This window comes from Tenrec ecaudatus, unplaced genomic scaffold (assembly GCF_050624435.1).
Source record: "Tenrec ecaudatus isolate mTenEca1 unplaced genomic scaffold, mTenEca1.hap1 Scaffold_774, whole genome shotgun sequence".
In the NCBI taxonomy this organism is placed as follows: domain Eukaryota; kingdom Metazoa; phylum Chordata; class Mammalia; order Afrosoricida; family Tenrecidae; genus Tenrec; species Tenrec ecaudatus.
In genome coordinates this window covers 5,001-28,538 of record NW_027459674.1, presented here as the reverse complement: position 1 = coordinate 28,538, position 23,538 = coordinate 5,001, and the positions used below count along the sequence as shown (strand labels likewise).

The window sequence follows — 23,538 nt, the reverse complement described above, 5'->3', positions numbered from 1 at the left end:
CTGACCATAATTGAGAGATGAGAATAAGCTGGTTATCAGACAGAGAATATTGGAGAGATGACTGTTGTAGATTAAAATGATAAACCTGACCTGATTGGTTAAAACTTTGCCACTTGATACATTTGACCTTGATTTGGTTTTTAATATTTTCTGTGTTTTTTTTTAATATTGGGTTTTATATCTGTTGTATTTTGTCATTGTGGGTAGCCTTCTTGGCGCTTTTTATGTGTTTTTCAATGTTTTTTGGTATATGAAACACAGGATAAATGAAGCTAGAGAAACAACAATTAGAATAAGGGTTCCTGGGGGTGCAGTGGGGGAAGTGGTGGGTGGGGTGCATTAGTAGGGGGAACTGATATCAAGGAGGAAGAAAAGACTCTGAAGTGGATTTTGGTCACAATACCACAATGCTGTTTAATGAGATTGAACTATGAAATGGTATGATGTCTGTATTAGCTCCTAAGAGAAGATTGGGGAGGGGGGGAGATTAAAAAAAAAAAGCAACAACAGAGATTTCCGGCAAGATGGCGATGGAGTAATACATACCAGAGGAACTCTGCAGATTTCAGCCCAGGAGAGTTGCTTAGAGGGAATTTCAACACTGCTGGAATGCAGGAGGAGCATCATAATGATAAGTAGGCTCAGACCCACATGGTTTTGAGGGGCTGGGGGCTTTTGGCTTACCTCAGTGGAGGACGGCTGGATTTGACCTTGGCCCTGCCACTGTCTCTGCTGGAGCCTGGGACCATTTGGAGCCTGTACAGCGGCTTGGTCTCAACACAGCCACAGTTTGCCACCACCCACCTCGGGGCAAGGACTGGACCCTTGCAGCTCCTCTCTGTGCCCCCTCAGTCTTAGAGGGCTGCACAGGGGCCTTTTCTCAACACAGCCACAGCTTGCTGCTGCCGCCTCAGAGCAGGGACTAAACCCTTGCAGCTCCACTGGCGGGGGATCGGGACTCAGCTACATTTGTTACTTTGTTTCCATGTCTTCACTATATCCTCCCCTCCCCTGCCCCCCACAGGCTCAGCGGGCTTGATTTTTTTCCCTCCTCTTTCTCTTTCTTGGTCTCTCCAGACCACTCCCCTTAGCCTAGGGCATGTATGCCTGGGCCACACCCAGCTAGGTGAACTCCACCCTGTGTAGCTAGGGAGGCTGGGAAAGGGCCTGCCAACCTCCACCAGGGGATACTCTGCTAAAACATCTAACAGGGGAATTCCTACATGTGTGCCTGGAGTCCTAAGGTAGCTCAGCCAACACTCCTCAACCTTTCAAGCTGTTGTAGGAACCTCTGCCCAACCTCAGCAACACCAAAGCAGGCAACCCACCAGCCTTCTGGGTCACTTCCCTGAGAGGGAAGCTATAGGAGGATAAAGTGGTAGGTTAATTCCATAGTGAAATAAGCTATAGGCAGTTCGAAGAAGTTCTCCTGCAAGTCTCCCAGAGAGAGCCAGTGCTATACAACTCACAGGAAAATGGCACCTGGCTCATCTAAACCAACACAAGGCAAACAGCCATCAGCCCAAACGACCTCAACGAAACAACGGGAAAAACAAAAGGCAATGCCTGAAGATGGCCTGAACATAATGACATGCATAGAGGAAGGAGACATTGAACAGTCACAGAAAGGAATTTTCAGAATGCTACTTGGATTCATAGAGGATATGGGGCAACAATACAGAAAAAGGATGAAATGATAGAAGAGGTAAAAGCCATAAATAAAAGAGAAATACAGGAACTTAGGGAGGAGATAACAAAAACCAGTAGCAGACTCACGTAACTCAAGAATCGACTGGAGGAATCAGAGAACTGCATCAGTGACTTGGAGGGCAGCCAGGCAGACTTTAACAAATGCAAACAAAAATCTAATAAGATCATCAGAGAAGTTGAAGAAAACTTAAGAGTGATGTCTGATGTTATGAAGCGGAACAACATGAGAACTATTGGCTTACCGGAGGAAGACAACAAAGAAGTCATATGCAACAATAGTGAGAGAATTCTTGGAGGAAAGCTTCCCCAGCTTAGTGAATGAGAACCAGGCAACCATTTAGGAGGCTGAAAGAACCCCAGCAAGACTGTATCACAAGAAGAAGTCACCAAGGCACAAAAGAATTAAATTATGCAATTTAGAGGAAAAGGAGAAAATCATGAGTGCGGCTAGGGAAAAACAAGCAAGTAATCACATACAAAGGTTCCCAAATAAGAATATGCTCAGACCTATCAGCAGAATCTATGAAGAAGAGGAGAGAGTGGAATAACATATTCCCAAAATTGAAGGAAAACAATGCAAACTCAAGAATACCTTACCCAGTCAAATTATCTATCAATATAGATGGAGAAGTAAGAGTCTTCCCAGACAAGGAAAAACTCAAAGAATATGTTAGAAGAAATCCAGCCTACAAAAGATCCTTGCAAACCCAGTATGGGCAGAAGAACAACACCCACCAAGCATAAATAAGAGCCCACCACATAGAACAACCTCACCCAGAGGGCAAAAAGAAAACAGACCTCAGATAGCACTGACTTAAATATGGAAAGACTTCAAAGGCTGCTGAGGTAATCTTTAAAAAAAAAGGCAAAAGAGGCATAGGGAAAAAGCTACGGTATACAAACATTCCTGGGGCAAGGACCACATAATATGGCAGGGACCAGACCAAACACAGGGGTACACATGGTACACAACTAAAATGGAGGTGGGGTAAGAAAAAAAATAATAATAAAGAAAAGGGTAGCGGGGGCACAGGACACTAACCCACCCAATGGGAGGGTACTATTTTTGTCTCCATAGGGAAAGAGGGACCAGATTTCAACCCGGTGCTCTAAGATGTGAATGCAACATGCCGGTGCGGAGTAGTGAATCAGTGGAGAGGTCTGGGGGGCTGGCCCCAACACCAACCAAATGGACACCTGCCCCTCCCCTCAGAAGAATTTATTTCAACGGACAGCACTGAATCTACAGCTCTGGAAAAGGGACATATCTGATCAGAGCATATGGGAGCATATGAAGGGGGAGGAGGAGAGAGTAGAGCACATCATGGACCACCAGGCCATGAGGTTGATATTCCCAATTAGAGCAGTCAGTCGACAGAGAGGATCACATGGCCAGCCCCACTATGAGACATGACGTCCCTCACTGACCCATATCTCTACAGAGGACAACACCAGAGACACAGTGTGGGTATTGCACCCAATCGGATCCCACCACATCGAGGCAAAATAATTAAGGGGTGTAACAGAACAGCAAGGGAATAGAGCGGCGAGGTCCCCAGTGAATGCTGAAGGTAGACTTTGGGGCCAGGGCATGATGCCCCAACAGACTGGACTGGAAAACACTTTTAAAGACCAACAAACAATCCTTGAACTAATTACAAGTTTTCTTTCTTGTTGTGTTTTGTTTTTTCTCATTAGTATGTTGTTATTTTGTTGTATATTGTTGCTTGGTTTTGCTCTGTCTTGTTTTTGTGCATGTTATTATCTCCACAGGTCTGTCTAAATAAGATAGGCTGGATGAACAATAGGAGAAAACAACGGGACCAATAGTTCCGTGGGACATGGGAGAGGGGGAGGTAAGGAAGTGGTGTTAACAAACCCAGGGACAAGGGAACAACAAGGGATCCAAATTGCTGGTGAGGAGGGTGTAGGAGGCCTGGTTGGGCATGATCAAGGGTAATGTGACTAAGAGGAATTGCCGAAACACTGGTGGGGACTGAGCATGAGAGTGGGACAGGAGGGAAGTCAAAGGAAATAGAGGAAAGAGCTGGGAGGCAAAGGGTTTTCATAGAGGTCTAGATAAAGACATGTACATATGCAAATATATTTGTACATGAGATCTATGTGCATGTATTTATAGGTTTAGTATTAAGGTAGTAGAAGGACATTGGGACTCCACTCAAGTACTCCCTCAATGTAAGAATACTTTCTTCTTTTAAATTGGCATTTTATGATGCTCACCTTCCCGACACAACCGTTGAAGACAAAAAGGGTGAACAACCAAATGTGGTGAAGAAAGCTGATGGTGTCTGGCTATCAAAAAATATAGCATCTGGGGTCTAAAAGGTTTGAAGGTAAACAAGCGGCCATCTGGTTCAGAAGCAATAAAGCCCACATGGAAGAAGCACACCAGCCTGTGCGATTACAAAGTTTCAAGGGATCAGGTTTAAGGCATTATCAGAACAAAAATCTTACCATAGTGAATGAGCAGGGGAGTGCGGAGTGGAGACCCAAAGCCCATTTGTAGGTCACTGGACATACCCTTACAGAAGGGTCTTGGGGAGGAGACGAAACAGTCAGGGTGCGATGTAGCAACGTGAAAAAATACAACTTTCCTCTAGTTCCTAAATGCTTCCTCCCCCCACCCCACTGTCAAGATCTGAATCCTACCTTGCAAGCCTGACTAGACCAGAGGAGGTACACTGGTACAGATGGGAACTGGAAACACATGGAATCCAGGGCAGATGATCCCCTCAGGACCAGTGGTGTGAGTGGCGCTGCTGGGAGCATAGAGAGAGAGTGGGTTAGAAAGGGGGAACTGATTTCAAGGATCTACATGTGACCTCCTCCCTGGGGGACATACAACAGAAAAGTGGGGGTAGGGAGATGTGGGACAGACCAAGATATGAGAAAATAATAACTTATAAATTATCAAAGGTTCATGAGGGAGGGGGGAGGGGGGAGAGAGGGTTAAAAATGAGGACCTGATGCCAGGGGCTTGGGTGGAGAGCAAATGTTTTGAGAATGATGAGGGCATTGAATGTACAAATGTGCTTTACACAATTGATGTATGTATGGATTGTGATTGGAGTTGTGTGAGCCCCTAATAAAATGATCTTTTAAAACAAATAAGTAAATAAATAAACAATCACTGACATTAAAAAAGAAAATAAATAAAAAACACATATAGATTACATTGCTAAATGTCATCAAGTCAGTTTTGACTCATAGTGACACTTTGTACAACATAAGGAAACACTGCCTGGTCCTGCACCATCCTAAAACTCATTTTACAGCCACTGTGTCAATTAATCTCAATGCGAGTCATCTTTTCTGTTTACCCTATACTTCACCAAGCACAAAAACCCTACTCTGGTGTAACTATAGGAAAAGAGCTCACAGGAAACTGGTGTTCCAGAGGAGAGAATCCAGATCTGGGTTCAGTATAGCAGTACACACACACACACACACACACACACACACACACACACACACACACAAACACACACCACAATTTTTGCTTCTCTGGAGAACCCGGTGTAAAACATTTGGTTCCAAGAGTGATTCTAGAGAAACAAAGTTGTACAGATCAATTTTCTCAATTGGTTCCCAAGTCTGATCAGGTTTGAAGGTACTAATAACTGCCCCCATGCGTATAAAGGGCACTGTGAAATCGTGGTGTGCGGTGTGCTGTAGTGGTTACGCATTGGGCTCACCTCAGTGTCAGCAGTTCAAAACCACCAGGAAGAGAAAGATGAAGCTTTCTACTCCCATAACTAGTCTCAGAAATCCACAGAGGGCAGTTCTACCCTGTCTGACAGTCACTACTCGATGCACGCAGTGTATCACCACCCGCACATCAGGAATTGGTGGAAATTGATGCTCTAAGTGATAGCATGTTTGATATTCTTCTGCAATTGTTTCGGGGTAAGCAGTATGGAGAAGCTGATTATTTATCCTACTTACAAAAGATAAATTGGTAGAAGGAAAGACACGAACTCAGGACTTCAGAGTCAAAGATCAAAAAATGCATAAAAGACTTCAAAGTTTACATTTATTCTTTAAAAAAAAGGTTTTCTTTTTGTGGTAACAGAGGTGATATTACTGAAAAAATAAACTCAAGAGTAATATCCTAAGAATGATGAATTATAGTACCAACTCAATTCTCAACCTCAAATGCTGTTAAATTGAGAATATTGATTGGGAACAAAACGGACTCTTACGCCTTGGGATGGGGAGATACAGGCAGATAATTAAGAAGACGGGTGGATTGAGCCCCCAATTTCCATAATGTTACTTTAGCTAAGAGCAGATTGTTTCCATCTGAAGAGATTGCTCCATCTTAATTCATGATCAGTAAAAAAAACTATTATCCCTTCCCACCACATGAAAAGATTAACTCAATAGTGCATGCTGATATGAATCCTGGGCATTTACTGGAGCCTTGCTTGAGGAGATGCTTTAAAAGATACTGATAAATGTTTCCAGTTAATGAATTCACCACCCATTATTGCTTCTAGACCTAAGACTAGACTTATGTTCCAGCAAGCTCTATAAGATGACATATACATGGTGACCCAGGCAGAGGTACACTATACTCCAAAAGAATTTCCAGAAACGTAGAGAATATAGATATAAGAATGGCTAATAATGGTGTGTAGAACATAAAGTTGGATCAGTCTTAGTTTACTGATATGGGCCCACTAAGTGCAGAATATAAATTTAATGTTTCAATCTAAGACACTTTTTGGTTGATTCAGTGAAGCTGATTCGTGGGTTGTATGATGGCATAAATAAATCATGCTCAATGACAAGTCCAGTCAAAGTATATTGTAGCAGAAGGTATCCACAAGATTAAGGAGTTGGGCATGCTATAATGGATTAATCAGGATGGGTCTACAGACGCACATGGAGTAGAACTCACACCTTTACTGCAAGAGGAGGGAGCCCAATTGCAAATGTAGTCCCAGCATCTCTGAAGATTGCTATTTTATGTAAGTCACATTTCACTGTGGAAATGGACTTATTGGAATAGTGACACCTAACTACACTTGGGCTGATTGGGTTGCAGGGAAGTAGGGGCCAAATGGCAGCACTTAATTGACAGAGACAGGTGGATGTGGCTACTGTAATGGACAGCTGAGTCAAAGTGGGAATCAGAACAGCTTGACTGTCATGGACTCATGGTATTGTCTACTCAGGCAGGAAGTCCTAGGGAGTGAAAAACATAGGAAACCTAATGAATATTTACTTGATCTGTCTAAGCAGAAAAAAAAATCTGGGTCAAGTGAACAGCAGTGAAACTCAAATGATTAGAAGAGTCATAATTGTTCAATCATTCCCTGAGGTGAGATAGTTTACAGACCCATAACCCATTAAAAAGAGCAGGGGCTATGTTTCCCTGTGGAAGGACCCCCACTATAATGACAAAATTTTCTGTTATTTTTTTGTCAGCCTTCCTCAAATGGATCATCAGCATTTTACAAGAGTGAGTATTCACTGTGGGAAAAGAAATAATTAGATTTTTTTAGGGATTATTGGACACTGGCTCTAACTGAGACCAATTCTAGAAGGCCTAAAACATCACTGTGACCCACCATTTGGTGTGGGGGCACATGGAGGTCAATATTGTAACGGAGTCTCTTACTTCAAGTTCATCTTCAGGTGGGCTGGTGGCTCTCCAAACCCACCCTGTAGCAAATGAACCAGTTCCAGAATCCATTTTGTGTAAGTCAGATTTACATAACTGGAATACTCAGCAGCTAGCAGAACATCCACATTGGGTCCCTGAGGTGGGGAATAAGGCTAAAATGGTAGGAAAAACCAAATGCCAAGAAGACGCCATTTAAACTGTCTAGGAAAATGGTAAGCTAAAAACAATATTGTATCTTCCCCCACACTTTCACCACTTACTCATCTCTCTCCCCTTTCCTTCATTTCACCATATTTTCCACCTTCTATTAGACCTCTCCCACATCACTAGACAAAGCCAACTAAGTGTTCATATCACTGGCACTACTACTAGGATTCTGAGGAAACAGCAATCAACCACAGAAAACCCAAAACATCAAGAAAAACAAATGTAAACAAATGGAAATTGCCCAGATCCAATAGAGAATTCTGAAAAAGAGGCCCTGGAACTATAAGAAACAGGATTCCGAAGAATGATTTAGACATGTAGGGAATACTCAGGAAAACAATAGAAGAAATCTTAAATCAAAGGGAATCTAAGAATATAAACAATGAGATAACAGAATTAGGCAACACAGTAAATGACTTGAGGAATAGATTTTCCTTCTGAAAAGGAAAATCAAATCAGTGAGCTCAAAGACGATCACTCTGACTATAACTGACAAGAAAAACCACCACCAAAAAACAACAAAAGAATCAAGAGAAATAATCTATGTCTCATTAAAAACCCTGAAAAGGAAGTAACAAAAATACATACAAAGAAAATAGTTTTGACAAACTATAAAAGAAAATTTGACCAACAACACAGGAGTACATAATTATTCAAAAAGTTAAGAAAACCAAAATGAGATAGAAGCTAAAAGAAAACCACCATGAAATATCAGAGCCAAATTCTCCAATTTGAAAAAAAAGGATAGAATCCTGAGGGCAGTTACAGAAAAAAGATGGGAGGTGGGGTCAGGGGAATGTATGTCTTGAAGAAGGCGACTACATTTCTATCAATGGTTAAACTGGCTGGAGAAAAACAATGAACAATACTCGTAAAGAATCCAATGGGAGAAAATGCCCGGTATTATGTTCCTACTTGGTTTCTATTCATCTAGTTTCCATCCAGACCTTGGTGAACCAGGCTATGCGCTGTAGACTACTGGGACCTTGAACTGTGTTTTCAAGGCACACATCTGTCCTACTGCTCGAACTGTTCACACTCACCTGTAGCCGTTTTAAGGAACAGACAGACTTTCTTGGACTTAATATTTATATGACTTAGTGTGAGAAGAAGCAGATGACTGCTATCCCAAGGTTATGGAATTGGTGGTCTTTGGACTGTGGTTCAGCTCTCTTGCTCTCAGGGTGCTCTATTAATGATGCCCATTCAATGTGGCCCGGGATTACCATATATTTACTACTTAATGCCCTTCTTTTTTCTTATGAAATGTATTCATCTGATAGGGATGATTCTGCTTCTGTGAATTACTGCAAATTTTGTCTTATCACTGATCCCACTGCTTGTTTATAAATAGTGTCTTGTTATGTACATGTCATTAATTCATATTTTACAGTCTGAAGCCTATCTATACTTAAATAATTTTTCTTCAGCATTTTAAAATGCTATATAATTGGCTAAATAAAAGACATTACCTTATGCCCTAGGGGGATGATTTATAAAGTTCTCTATCATAAAATCATAATAATCTCTGAAGTTAACCAGAGACATATAAACTATAGATATATGAATGGATTTGGGGTTCGCACTTAATTGTAGCCCAATGCATCCTAGCCTGGCCCCGCTCAATGCTTGCCCTCATGAAGAGGTCACTGCTAATATGAGGGCTGTAACAGCATGTGATAAAAAAACCAGTTGGTGCCCGACTATCAGACAGAATAGTGGCTGAGGTTTTAAAAGCTCGTCTTCAAACAGGTAGCTATGTGAGTGAAGCATCAACTAAGCCCACATGAGGAAACACACCTGCCTTTATAATCCAAGGATTGTAAATAACATCCAAATCTCAGGAGAAAATAGTATCAGAGCTTGAATTCTGGACATGTGGTTTACAGAAGGCTATGGAAGACAGTGAAAGCCAAAAATCCAATTGCAGGGTCACTTGGATGGATTAAGCCTCTGGGGAATCTTCTTGGACCAAAGTCCTGGGATATTAAGAGCCTTGTTAGAGACAGAACACTGCAAAGTTTATTAAGTCCGTTGTACTTAGGTTACATTTTAATATCTTGCTATTTGATCTCCCTTTTGACTCATTTTAAAGTTGTTTCAGTTTTTAATATTTTGCTTTTTTTCCTATGAAGTTTTTCTCTGTGTTCTAATCATTGTTTTCCAGTTTGTCTTTTCAATGATTTTCTGTATGTAAAGTCCAGGCTATGTAGATTCACAGAGGTAGTAACCGGCTTGATAATTGTGTAGAGCATGGTAGGAGTGATTGGTGGCAAATTAGGAACTAACAACGAGTTCATGAGAAAATGCGCTGAAATTCATTGTGGTGATAACTGCAGAAACGTTCTTAATAGGATAGAACAATTGAATTGTATGATAGGTGAAATATGAGGGAGTACCCCGCCCCACCACCAACCCCAGACCAGAATTGCGCGGGGCAGAGTGTAGCTTTCATAGTACCCATGTTTCCTGCTAAGTATGCATCGAGCAACTTGCTCTGAGTTAGTGCACCCCGTGGCACTGGGAAGGTTTTCTCTGGTCACGGTGAATTTTTTCATAAAAGCAGTTTTGCTTGAAACCTTGCTTTTTGAGATGGCCAATTTAAGAAAACAGTGTGCAGTGGTGAAATTTTGTTTCCTACTCAAGGAAAAACACTGCAGAAACTGTTGTGATGTTGAAAACAGCTTACAAGGGCAGTGCTATGGGAAAAAACTCAAGTGTTTTTCTCATTTCAAAAAAGGTAAAATATTGATTGATGACAAACCTCATTCTGGATGTTTGTCAACTTCCTGAATGAACGAAAACGTCAACTCATCATGCATTTGGAGTTTGCTCCACCAGGCAAGACTGTTAATCAAGCTTTCTATTTAGAGGATCCGAAAAGATTGCATAATAGTGTGTGATGAAAATGGTCTGATTTGTGGCAGACAGGGGACTGGTTCTGCCACCACGACAATGCCCCTGCTCACACAGCCATCTCAGTGTGCCAGTTTTTGGTAAAAACCAGCATGCCTCTTTTGCCCCACACACCTTATTCACCTGACCTCACTTTGTGTGACTTCTTTTTGTTTCTTTGAATGAAGAGGGAAATGAAAGAACAGAGATTTGAAGACAAAAGCAGAGATGAAGAAAAAAATTGGAGAGGTACTGTCAGCCTTCCAAACAGATGAGTTTGAAAAATGTTTCCAAGAATGGAATCACAGGTGTGACAAATGTATGAAGTGTAATGGAGAGTACTTTGACGGTGACATGGTTGTTTTGTAAAAAAATTTAAATACATAACTTTGAAAAAAATCCATTTTTGGTAACTCCTTGTATCTTCCAATAAAACTATTTTAAAATAATAAATATGTAAATGGGGTTAGCCCAGATTCAGTTGTACACAGGTTAAGACTTGAGTCAGTGGTCTCCTGTATTGCTTGCTGTCCTTGGGAGTTATCAGTAGCTTGTCACCTGACTTACCAAGCTTGGACTTATTCGTCTCTTTAGCCACAGGCTTGATCTGCCAACCTTGAATTCATTTCCCTCTGTAGCCATAGACCTTTGTCTTTCAGCTCCTTTTGGGCCCATCAACTCCCAAAGCTATGACAGTCATGATAACCCTGCACCCTAACATCAGCATCATGGGCCTAGAACTTGCTCAACTTGGAATTTGCCTTCTTCTACATCTGTGTGAGCTATTTTCTTGATGAAACGCTCTCTATATAAGCATATCCGGAGAACAGGCTGTCCAGGGAGATTACCCACACTGCACTCTCCAGGAAACTATTCTTGTCACAGCAACACTGCTGACAATCCAGGTCCTGGATCTTTCAAAGTACCAAGCATGAGGTCATGGTTTTACCTTGTGCCTCAAATAACTCATTCTGAGGCTCTTTGGCACCATCAGGTTCTTCATCTGACTTGAAACTCTGTGGAAAAATGGAAAGGATACATAAATCCCTTGGAGAATATCAAAAGCAGTTGCAGAACACCAAACAAACATGTAGCACTGGAAAGCTCTTTTGTGTAACTGAAGTGGACATGCTATCTGTACACCAGCAGCACGTGGATCATAAATTCCTTATTGAAAGTGAGAATGCCAGAAGTGGCAATAGGGAGCATGTCGTACTTTGTGAAATCATACTTGGTGTTCCTACCCCCTAAGTCATCAGCACTTTAAGTGGGCACATGCAGTCAACTGTCTTGGTTACCTTACACCAAGAGAAAAGACGAGGACACCCAGAAGCATCTGATTCTGCCAAAATCTTATGGTGTATGTAGTGACCAAGTGAATACCCACATATGGAATCGGTGGAGTCCTGGTGACATAGTGCTTGAGCACAAGGCTACTAACTGGAAGTCAGTTGGTTTGAACGCACCAGCCTTGGAGACCCTTTGAAGCTGTTCTACTAAGGACGATGGGGTTGCTAAGAACCCAAGTAGGTTAAATGGTAGTGGGTTTGGGTTTGGGTTGGACCAAGACTCAGCATTCTAAGCAGGAGCAATCTTGAGGACTGAAAGCTGAGAGCAGACAACAGGAAGAGTCTACGGAAGCGATGAAAGAAAGAAGCATCGTGCTACCGATGGAGTCCAGCATGCGACAAAGGGACAAGGTAGCGCCTTCAGCTCACACCCTGTCCACTGTCTCTCTGGGGTAACTGAGGTCTACAGTGCTTAGGTGTCTTGTCTACCAGAGGTCTAGGGCCGACCCTCCAATGCTCTCACACCCTTGAATTTAAATGACAAGTCAGAGCAACACCAGTAAATTCAGTCCCACTTCCCTAATGCCTTCCACTCACTGAAAAACTAAAAATACCCTTTCCATACCCAGTTTTGAGTACCAAAAAGGCCTCAAAAATCAGAAGAGCCCCGATGAAGACAGAGTCTCATTAGCCCAGGAAATGATAATTCAACCCACACCATACTTCAGATCCAAATGTAAAGAGAACAGAAAGCAAATGTCCTGGGTTTATGGTGTAGCCCAACATAGCACATGCATCCATGAAAGAAAATTTAGGATTTAAACGTGTGCTTATTTGTTTCCCCCTGCCTTACAAATGTTTAAGATTAAAATCAATTCAGGACTCCAAGTTACCTTACTAAAGATAGGTTCTTGATATGGTCTCGTCTTTCAATCTGACAGCACATAAAGGAGGAACCAGTAACATTCTGGAATCCTTGAATACAGATCTAACAAGTATGTGATTTACTTAGGACATGTGATGCATCATCATGAATATGCTTCTTGACATGGAGTACAGTGAGGACCTGGCCCTTAGCAGGTGTCTGGGATTCACTCCAGGTACTTGAAGTGAGTAACTTAATGAACTGGGAGAAGGGAGCTGAAGCTAGCGCCCAAAGCGGCAGGGGAGTAGTAAGTATTTCCTGTCTTACAGTTTCGAAGCACTACAGTACTAGCGTCAGAAAGGAGTGAGAAACAAATGAAAACATTTCTGCTGTTGCAATGTCTGAAGGAGAGCACTCTTTGTCCAGGGTAACATGGAGACAACTAGACCCAGATCTTATTTAAAATGAGATCTTATTCCCCAATGGTAACCCTAGCACCTGTCTACTTAAAATTCCAGGGAATGAGACTCTCTCTGCTTACATTCTCTCACAACCATGTGAACTAAGATATTTACCTGATATTAGGCACTCAAGTTGGAGAAGGAAATTCTGACCCACCTCCACACTTTGCAGAGATGTTGCTCGGTGGAGCTGGCTGCTCAGGCTGCTCTGTCCTTGCTTATCTGCTGCATGCCTGACTTCAGTCTCCAGTGAGCACAACTCAGGCTGGGTCCGACGACCATACCACTTAGGACCACTCACATGCTTCGGTAGGACAGCTTGTGAGAGAGAGAGAAAGGAAGAGGGAAATTTGGTGAGGAGCCCTTTAAATGAGCTCTCTGAGATTTGAATGTGTCTACGTTATCATGGATGAACATTTTTACCCAACAGAAAGCATTAAAAAGAACACAAGAAGCTGCTTCTCTGTTAGGTGTGAATTGGGTCTGAAGGCTAGTAATAGTGGCTCAACTTTATGCACTGCTTGAAGTTTTCAGAGTCTGTTTTTGCTTTTGTTTATGCAATAAAAGGCTGAGGGGGGAAAAAAAACACCCCCAAACCCTCTAAACCTGAAGCCCTAACTTTTTATGCAAACAGTAGGTTCTCCAGTAGTCTAACAATCTAGGGCTCTGGAAGCTGAAGATCATCTTCCAAACCTAAATGTCCTCGGAGTACATCTTAGCCACCAACAGAGGAAGAGAGAGTGGTGCGTGGGATCTGTGGATGTGGGGCCAGGATACAGGCAGGCAGGTACCTCTGAAATTCAGAGCATGTCTGGTGAGTCTGGGACAGAAAGAGGCTTTTAACAGCTCTCTGCTTCCTTTTGAAATCCTTTCTTCTCTATATCTACAAAGAGTAGCTGGGACCTCTCAGCCAGAGAAGAAATTGATGCTGAATTCTCATGAAAATTGAAAGTGGAAGCTAGGAAAAAGAAATGGGGACTGGGGTGGCATGGAAGCCTGATCGAACAGGCCATGGCTTCAGAGCAGAGCCAGTTGAAGAGAAGGCAAAGAGACTTTCATGAGGTAGGGACGGGGCAACAAAACCAGATGCATATTTCGGTGCACATGTGTCTTTTGTCTCCCTACACAGAAGTCTTGCTTCATAGGGTCATGCGCCACCTCACTTGTTTTCTGCGGACATTGACCTTGGGGTTATGCAGAGCAGGAAGCTGGTTAAATCTGACTGCTGGTAGAATAGTGATACCACAGCAGATAGGAGTAAGGTGTTACGTTCGAGTTCTCATGTGTGAACGTATTAGGCATGGCACTATGCTGGTGTGGTGAGTTATGAATTGGACTGCAAACAGCAGTAAGAAACACTTGCACAACTACACAGGACAAAGATGGGGCTTTCGACTCCATTCTCGGAAACCCACAGGGGCCGTTCTCCTCTGTCTTATGGGGCCGCTATGAGTTGAAATCCACTCGATGGCAGTGAGTGCGTGTGACATCCAGGGCTTCCGACAGTGTGTGTGGTGGTGATATAACCTATCATACCACAAGAGACTTTTGAAGTAAAAAGATATTGTTAATAAGCATGATTGGATGACAGGTATCAATAAGGAATGGCTTGGGAAATTCTAAGGAAATGTGACTACAGCTTATAGGAAATACCAAGCAAGAGAGAAAAGTTTCCAAGTCAGTAGCTCCCTTCAAGGAGAAGTAGACAGGAGAACCATACCTTCCGAGAGAGAGACCACGAGTAAAGCGCTGCCCAAAGGGTGCGTGATAGAACACGTCTGACTCCCTACGAAGGGCTCTAAAGTGGGTTTGTGTGAGTGGGGAAGCATCGATTTTTTCTAGTATCCAGACAGGGATCCCTTGGTGGTACAAATCATTTATGTGCGTGGCTATTTACCAAAAGGCTGGAGATTTGAGTCCACCCAGAGGAGTTTCAGAAGAAAAGTTTAGTGACTATGCAAACAGAAACCCCTGCCACCGGAGATCCTGTGGACCGCAGTCCAGTCTGACACCCGTGGGCCACCGTGACTCCCAATCCAATAGACAGCAACTGGCTCCCCCCCACAATAGTTTTATTGAGATATAATTCACTTAGCACACACTTTCATAGTTCAGTCATAGTTTAAAAGAAGAGTTGTATACACATCAGCACAATCAGTTCTGGTGCAATCTCCCCACTCCCATATTCATGATTTGCTTCCCAATTCCCCTCGACACACCTGTATCCCCTTTAACGATTACATCATTTGTTGTCTCTATACATCTGCCCCTTCTGGGCTTCATAACTGGGACACATACTAAAAAAAAACACCCCAAGAATAAAACAGTGCACATTAAAAAGGGAAGAAAGAAAAGTCTACCGGCAATATTAAAATAAGCTAGAGCAAAAAGACTGTCATGAAACAAACAGGACTTCTTTAATTCAAGGACCCCTTCAGGGTGTGTAAGAAGAAGGGCATTGTCAGGGAGGGAAAAAGAAAGCTGGTGACAGAAAATACATTTCTCCCTGGACTCATCAAACCCACCACCGGAACAGACCATCTGCCAACATCCTGCTCCGAGAGCCCAGCCCACTGCTGCACCGCCTGCCTGTGAGAATTTCCATTTGCTCCTTCAGTGCTGGCTCCACAACATCATTCCTTCCTTTATAGTTGCTGCCAGCCAGCATTTTCCTTAGAATAGTAAGCTGTCCAGAAAAACATGCTTTTTTCACAAGCCTTTCTAATGTTCTCAGAAGAACATCCTAGGATGGAATCCATATAATCCGAACTTGACGGTGGGATAAGCATCAGAGCCTAAATTGCGAGAATCCTGTGTGTAGCAGGCAATGGGAGATAGTGGAAATCCAAGATCCACTGGTGGAACTCCGTAGGAAGTAAGCCTCCAGAGACCTCCCCTATCTAAAATTGAGGGAAGAGAGGAGAGTGGTCACTAAACAAGGTGCTTGAAGAGAGGAGATAGAAAACCAAAGGCATAAATCTGACCTCAACAGTTAAAACTTCGTTAGTAGGTTCTCCGCCCCGCCCCCAACACCCACCCCTTTTGATGCAGGCTGGACCTGATCTGATTCCCAAAATTTTCAGTTTATATTGTTTTCTTCAGTTTTTGTTTGCTCATATTAGAGTATATCTCAGAGGAGTTATTCAATGGAGGTCACCTTCTTGAAGCTGTGTTATATGCGTTTCTGTTTTTCAGTACTTGAAACCTAGGATCAATGAACCTAGAGGGAGAGCATGTAGGATAAGGAGTTTGGGGGGAGGGAGTACAGTGGTAGATATGGGGTAAAAAAGAGATGATGTCAAGGAGTCCATAGAAAAAGAATGCTTGGAAACTGATTGTGGTAACAATTGTACAATTCTACTTAATGTGATTGAAATTTGGAATGATATATGTATTAAATGCCAACTAAAAAGAAAATGAACATCCTAGGAACTTACCACCTCCAAGAAGAAGAAATACAAAAATAATATCCACACAGGCCAGGAAGAAACAAGAGTAGCAAACGAGTGATCAAAATACAAATAAATGTGTCAGCTTCCCAGTATGTGATATTATGAGACTCAAACTCTCAGGTTTGGAAGGACCATAAGCTATTGCACCAAGTACTTTTTTTTTTTGAGTCTGAGCAGTGGCTTTCCTTTTGCTACACACACGAGAATACCAAGAGTTCCGGTAATGGTGCTTTGACATTGAGACACTGGTTTGCTTTCTTTTTGTTGTTGTTGTTCAGAACACAACTGGACTTTTATTTGACACAGAACATAATACAGTTGCATGAGCACAACAAACTGAAAAGCCAAAGGAACAAAGACGTGGTTCTAGCAAGCCTTTTAATGAATAATAAAACATTTAAGCTTGATAGAAGAATTCATTTTTTCTAATGCCCATATGTGGCAGTTACATAACTTCCTGTCAACTTGCGAAGAGATGGAGTCTATACTGTCAACCAGGTCACAGCCTGATGACCTCATTCAGAGGCCCGAAGGAAATAAATAGTGCACTGGAGGCCAGACACATTCTTTCTGCTTCATCTTACTGCTGACAAGCCACATGGAGCTACACTGAAGGAGACAGAGCCCCAGAGCTGGAGGAGGCACGTGGAGCCCATGCCAGCGCTTAATGCTTCCACCACTATTGGATCCACAAGACTTACCGCCACTGGCCTGTGATCTCCCATTATTCAGCATCATTGCATGGCTGTGTGAATCTAAAGAGGAATTTATGGGCTAGTATTGACGTATGGGGTAACATTGGACTTATGAACTTGATCTGGACTGGGCTGGGATGTTTTCTTAATGTACAATTGCTCTTTGATATAAAGTTCTCTCTTACACACATATGAGTCTCCTTGGATGTGTTTCCCTAGTCTACCCAGACTAACACATCATACTTTTGGAATTCCCACTCTGTTGTTCAATGGACACACCTGCCATGTTTTGAGTCAGAGAGAGAGGCAGTGGAAATAAAAAGCATGCTTAGACTCCCAGATAACAGTACACTCTTCTGACGTGGCAAATGCCTGGTTATCTTGTCATTCTCTAAAGAGATCCATCATGTGGTTCCTACAGATGGCACAGTTATCAATCACAATATCCCAGACCCAGAGGGCTACTGCATTCCACTTTTTTACTTCGAAGCGGTTCTTGCTCGCACCACCGGTGGTGCTGCTCGGGTATCCACATCCATCACTGCTGCCATTTTGGAAACGCACGGTCTACTGGCTTGGTTTGACAGGAAAAGATTTACCAAGGGTAATGATAAAAATATATTGACATTATGTATTTAATAATGGTCTTTAATGGAAAGAGAAAAAGGCAGGGGATCAGGGTTGTTCTTAAAAATTCAGGACATCTGGGCACTTAATGAAAGTAATTAACTCCAAGAGAGAAGTAAAATAATGTTGACCCGACAGGACTCATTCAGCTAGAGCTCCTGCTGCCAGACCAGAAAATTGGGAGGTAAGGTGAAGGAAATGGGCAGGTGGAATCCTGAAATTAAAACCAGGGCACTAGGGTCTCTCCTAAACCCCTTTTTTTGCATGTGATTTCCACTCACAAAGCAAACCAAGGATGCTTTAAAGTGCTTTAGCTTTGGCGAGCCCATGGGTACCAGCTGCACCCTTGCTGGGAGCAGCGATTTCTCCAGGGCTGAGTCCTAAAGGGGACAGAATCCCAAACACGAGAACCCCATGCAGGAGCGGCAATGGCAGGTAGCCAGAATTTAAAGTAGAAGAAAAAACAGGTATTTACCCCAGGTAGATAGATTGTGGTGTGGAAGAAAATAGGCAGATAGTCGGAGTCCAGGGAGCAAATTTAGTTCCAATTGGCAGAGAAGGAAACATCCCCCCTGATAAGCTGGATCTCCCCGTCTGGGGGTCAGCCTGACAGCCCCCAAATCGGAGTACATCACAAGCATAATAATAACAAAAGAGTCAAATATATATTTTTGGTTTAAAACTCAAACCCAAGTCTGGTTGCTCAGCTCCAAGGAGCACATGGGCAGTGGGGGATTGGGGGGCTTAACATAAATCAGCATAAGAAGAAACCTAGCTAAGGAATGCCAGAACTCAGCTAAGAGCTGGGTGGCTTTTTGCATATCAAAGACATGCTGTAGCAAGTGTCAGCTTCAAACAGCACATAAGTACAGCCCAGAGACTTTGGGAGACAATTCAATTTGATTTTATTCTAGCTGGCCAGGGTAATAAAATAAAATAACAGAAAAAATAAAATCCATTGATCTAGTAGGCACCAGTAGACTAGATAGGACAATAAGCCCAACTTCCCTCTTAGTGATTCTACACATAGCTGGGGAGGCCCTGCCTGTCCTGGGGCCCTTGACAGGGCGGTGGAACACTCCAGCCCTCAGCCCTGCTGCAGTGCTACACACAGCACAAGGCAGGTACACCAGTGAACTCCAGCACTCAACTGACGCCTGGCCACGGGTGCGATCTTGTCTTTGAAGTAAACCCACACAGCATCTGTGGAACCCTACATCAAACAAGTACACCACCCCGCTACCTTGAGGAAGAGTTGGAACTCCTCCAGCCTCAAGGACAGGTGATCAAGTCCCAGTTACCTCCTTACCTACTACTCTATTTCTTCTCTCTCTATTCACTATCCCATATTTGCCACTGCAGTCAGTCTCAAAGAGCTCAGGTTTGTGTTGGGTTTTTCCTTTCTTCCTTTTCCCTCTTTCTCCTCTTCTCTCCCACTCTCTCCTATCATATATCCCTACTGGCTTCCAGGTCACTATCCTCCACTTAGGGCAAATCAACCCAAATAGCAGGAGGAACTCCAGCCTGCCCACCGTGGGAGTGCTGTACATCACACAGGGCACCTGGGACAAACATCTACAACACGCTGCTGAGGAAAACTCAGTTGGGGCTCTAAGGTGATCTTGTCAACTAGAGCAATTCTGCTCAGCACCACTGGGTCCCGGCATTGAAAGTAACACCAACCTGCCATTGTGGCGCAGGGTCTAAGCCCCTCTGGACACACATTCAAGCAATTAGGGATCAGCTATCTATTTATTCTCGGTCTCCTCCTTCTCTCTCCTCCCTCTTTACCATCACTGCCAATATTAGTGAACACAATTGGGGTTTTCCCCCCTTCTCTCTATATTCTCTTTTTCCTCTTTCTTTCTTTGTTCTCTTCACTTCTCTCTCTGCTTGTATGATTCTCACTTCGCCCTCTCACTCCTTTCACTGCTGGTTCACAGACCCCTACCTAGGGGAACCCTGTCCTCCCAGTGGGCTTTCTTTACAGATATTTCTATGAGCGTTGGTTGTGGATGGGTCCAAGTAAGATGAAATGCTTCATCATTTAAATCTTTTCTCTGTTTATCATGTTGCTTATTGGTTCAGTGGTGAGGATTCTTGTTCTTTTAACCTCGAGTTGTAATCCATACTGAAGACTATCATCTTTGAACTTCATCAGTAAGTGCTTCAACTCCTCTTCCCTTGCAGCAAGCAAGGCTGGTCGCCTGCATATTTCAGGCTGTTCTCAAATCTTCCTGCAATCCTGAAGTCTCCAATTCAGCCATCCAAAACTCAAAACAGCTCAATGCCATGGAAGTCAAGTCAATTCTGACTCGAGCAAACCTGTAGGCCAGGAAAGAACCTCCCGGAAGGTTTCCAAGGCTGTAATCTTTGTGGCAGCACATGGTCACATCTTTCTCACTCGGGATAGCTGGTGAATTCCAACTGTTGCTCTTTCGGTTAACAGTGAAGTGCTTAAACATTGCCCTACCTGGATTCCAAGTGTGAGCTAGCAGCCACAATTTTCTTCTGAGACCAAAGGGGTTGTTAGGTGTGAATTCTCGACCAAGGGTGGTCCAGCAGACCTGCTCAGTATTCGCCCAGTTGCAAAATCCATCAAGAGGATGCATTGTCATTATTTTTAATCACATAACACACCCAGGTGTAGCAGCAACCCAGCTTTGTAATATCACCCTGGTTTTGATAAATATGTACCATTCCTTGATAACGCTTCCAAATCCTTTAATATCCTGCAGCTCAGTCCCTGATGTCTGGCTTTAACAAAAGGTGTGAAGGGAGACCATATGTCAATAAACTCTCCCCGTCTGCCACAACTCAGCGCATAATCAGCTCCATGGTAAAATGCATGGTAAGTCAGTTATGCGCTGGCGGGGAGGGCAAGGGGCCCCTTTCAGGTTTGTCTTCTGATGAAGTTGACCAAAATGACTTCTTATTTCAACCTATTAGGAGAGTGAGAGTTGCCCCCCCTCCCTCGCCATTTTTCTTTTCTTTTCCCTTTTTGTCCCTTTCCCCTTGGAGGGACAGCTCTGCTATTCTGAAAGGGTTTTCTGTTTTATGCTGCGCTCTCCACTCCATTAAATCACCTTTCCTCACATTAAATACAGGTCTTCAGGGTGGTCAGAGAGCTTTGCTGTGAGGGATAATGATATAATGAGGATGACATGCATGAAAAATCATTTTTCAGCTCAATCCCAGGCAGACCACGGGGAAGCATAAAATGGGAAGGAGGAGAGGTGTACCTCACTGTAGACAAGAGCCAGGCTTCAGAGGAGGCCAGTCTCGACCTGGAAGGCTGCTGAAGGCTTCTTTACCTCACTCACTCATTCACTCATTCATTCAACCAGCTTGCTACTTACTTATTAAATGCCAGACCTTGGGGCTCTCTCACTGAACAAAAGAGACAAAAATCCCCCTTCTGTCAAGAAGCTTCCATAAACAGAGGCATTCAAACACTTCCTAGAGAATGTGTTTAAAGTCCAATTTACACAAAAGCAGAAGAAGAGACTGATGCGAGGGGTTTCACACACACACATGTTCATATATGACTCCCATTGCAGCGACAAAGTGTAGGACTCTTCCAGGAGACACTATTCATTGGAGTTAAATTGCTCCCCCCAACCCCCTGAGCTCTCGCTCTCTCTTTTTTTTCTTTCTTTCTGAGAGCAATTGCCCTTGGAAGGGATTAGCTGTTATCACTCTCTAGCACCTTAGTGTGAACTTATTTATTGGCTCCTTTTCCTGCCTAGATAGGAGGGGCCTCCAGGGCTGCTAAAAGCCAGAAAAATCCCAAAAAAGGCAGCAACAAGAGAGGCAGAGGACAATTGGTGCCAGTGTTTCTCATTTGAGTGGGGGGGGGCATTTGTTAAAGATGCAGATTACACACACATACAGCACACACACACTTCCCTGCCACCCCACCCAATATGGCCCTACTAAATAAGGATCCTACCCCACCATCTGTCCGGGAGCCCCTGAACTGGCCCTTCCCATGAAACAAGCCAGGGCCATTGAAAGTGACTCTTTAGGCAAAAGACCAGTGACTTAGGTTTTCCAAACCAGGATAAAGCCCATTTGTTAAGCACTTGCATATTAACCAAAAGGTTGATGCTTCAAACCCACCCACCGGTTCCTAGGAAAGCAGGCCTGGTGATCTGTTTCTGAAAGGGCACAGTCTTGAAAAGGATCCCTGGTAACATATTGTCCTGCTAGCCATAAGGTCAGCAGTTCAATCCTACCAGCTGCTCTGAGAGAGAAAGCTGAAGCTTTCTACTGTACAGATGTATAGTCTCAGAAACCTACCAGGGCAAGTATACTCTGCTGCCATGAGTCAGAATTGACTCAATGGCAGCAAGTGAGTGGATGGGCAGGGATTGATTGGGCACCAACTAACACTAAGAACAACTATTTTGGGTGGCAGTGACATTCTTCTGCTTTATCTAGAATCTGAACTCTCAGCGTCATTAACAATGGAGGCAACAGACAAATAATTATAAACTACAGAAGGGTAAAGAAAAGCTAAAGAAGTTACTTCTGTTTGGGGTTTAGTTGTGTGCTTTTTTTAGCAGAAAATATGAACTATGAAGGAGCAGGGACTTGCTGGACTTAAATATGAACTGTAAGATCTCTCTCCGGGCTAGAGTTACATCTCAGTTCTTGGCTCTGCATGAGAAAGAATTCACGCCAAAGCCTGGCTCGTGATCCAAGTGAGTTTAATGAAAGTTAAAAGAAGTTTCAGGTTTTACGCGCCACCCCTAGGATTCCTCCCCACCATGTAGCCTGGCAGAGACTGCTCGAGGTCACGCAAAGATCTCTCTCCTAAGTTTTCCTCCAAAAAACACCTGTCTCATGTTCTTTCTCAAGTTCCCTCCCCAGTTCCTGTCCCCAGTTTTTCCTTTCTCCCCCTCGCTCCTGCCTTTTCAAGGATTCCCGGGTGGAGGCATGGTGAATGACCCCAGGTCGATCCCATTGGCTGAATTGCAATCACCTGGCCCAGGTGGGCTGATGCAGGTTTAACGCCCATCCGTACCCACCAGCGGGAAAACCTAGGCTTTTGTTCTATGCTTGGTTCTCCTGGGCATGCGTCAATGGACATCTCATTCCTGCCTATCTGCCTAACAAAACCTATTTTTCAACCCCAAGTCTTTCTTGCCAAAAAATAATGTCCCATAATAGGAATGGCATGAGCAGGGCTTCTGCGTTGGATCAGATCAAGAAGATAGCTTTCATGCCCTGTACTAAGATCACAAAAGAATGTAATCCAGTGCCTTGTAGACAGTCTCGTGTACACAAAAGGTTTTCTAAGAGTCTCCAGAAGGCTGTGCTACAGCCTAAATAGGCTGAACTGCAGCCTAAAACAGAGAGGGACCCATTTCAAAGAGATGTGGGGACATGGCTTTCATAAAATTGAATGCATCATGTAATCCAGTGCAAGGGAAACCCAGTAACTTTGGGAAGGAACTGCATTGGCTTGGACTAAACAGCCAGAGATAGTGCTACATAAAAAGAAAGAAGATGATTGATAAAGCAACCCAGACATTATTGTGGAAAAGGAAAAGGGACTTAGAAGACAATCAAAAGCTACAAGGAACCTCTCCTAGGGAGAAGTCTTGTGGTTTCAACTTGTGTGCTCTGGGGGATATTTGGCAGTCACGTATTAAATTGTGCATTCAATTTAATCCCTT

At 43.3% G+C, this 23,538-nt stretch overlaps 1 protein-coding gene and 1 pseudogene across 1 annotated transcript in view; both read right to left on the bottom strand.

Moving 5' to 3' along the window:
* The window catches only part of LOC142436896 (ninein-like protein), a gene marked incomplete at its 3' end in the record, with an annotated part of 87,753 nt that extends 72,005 nt beyond the window's left edge, over window positions 1-15,748 (bottom strand). Inside the window, exons 1-3 of the mRNA XM_075540251.1 lie at window positions 15,619-15,748; window positions 13,238-13,398; window positions 11,415-11,481 (exon numbers count right to left, since the gene is read on the bottom strand). Of these exons, the coding sequence (XP_075396366.1) occupies window positions 11,415-11,481; window positions 13,238-13,398; window positions 15,619-15,748 (358 nt within the window). The remainder of the gene's footprint in view (window positions 1-11,414; window positions 11,482-13,237; window positions 13,399-15,618) is intronic.
* A 1,694-nt stretch (window positions 15,749-17,442) lies between these two features.
* Window positions 17,443-17,790, bottom strand: LOC142436898 (E3 ubiquitin-protein ligase RBX1-like; annotated as a pseudogene).
* Between the last annotated feature and the right edge of the window lie 5,748 nt (window positions 17,791-23,538).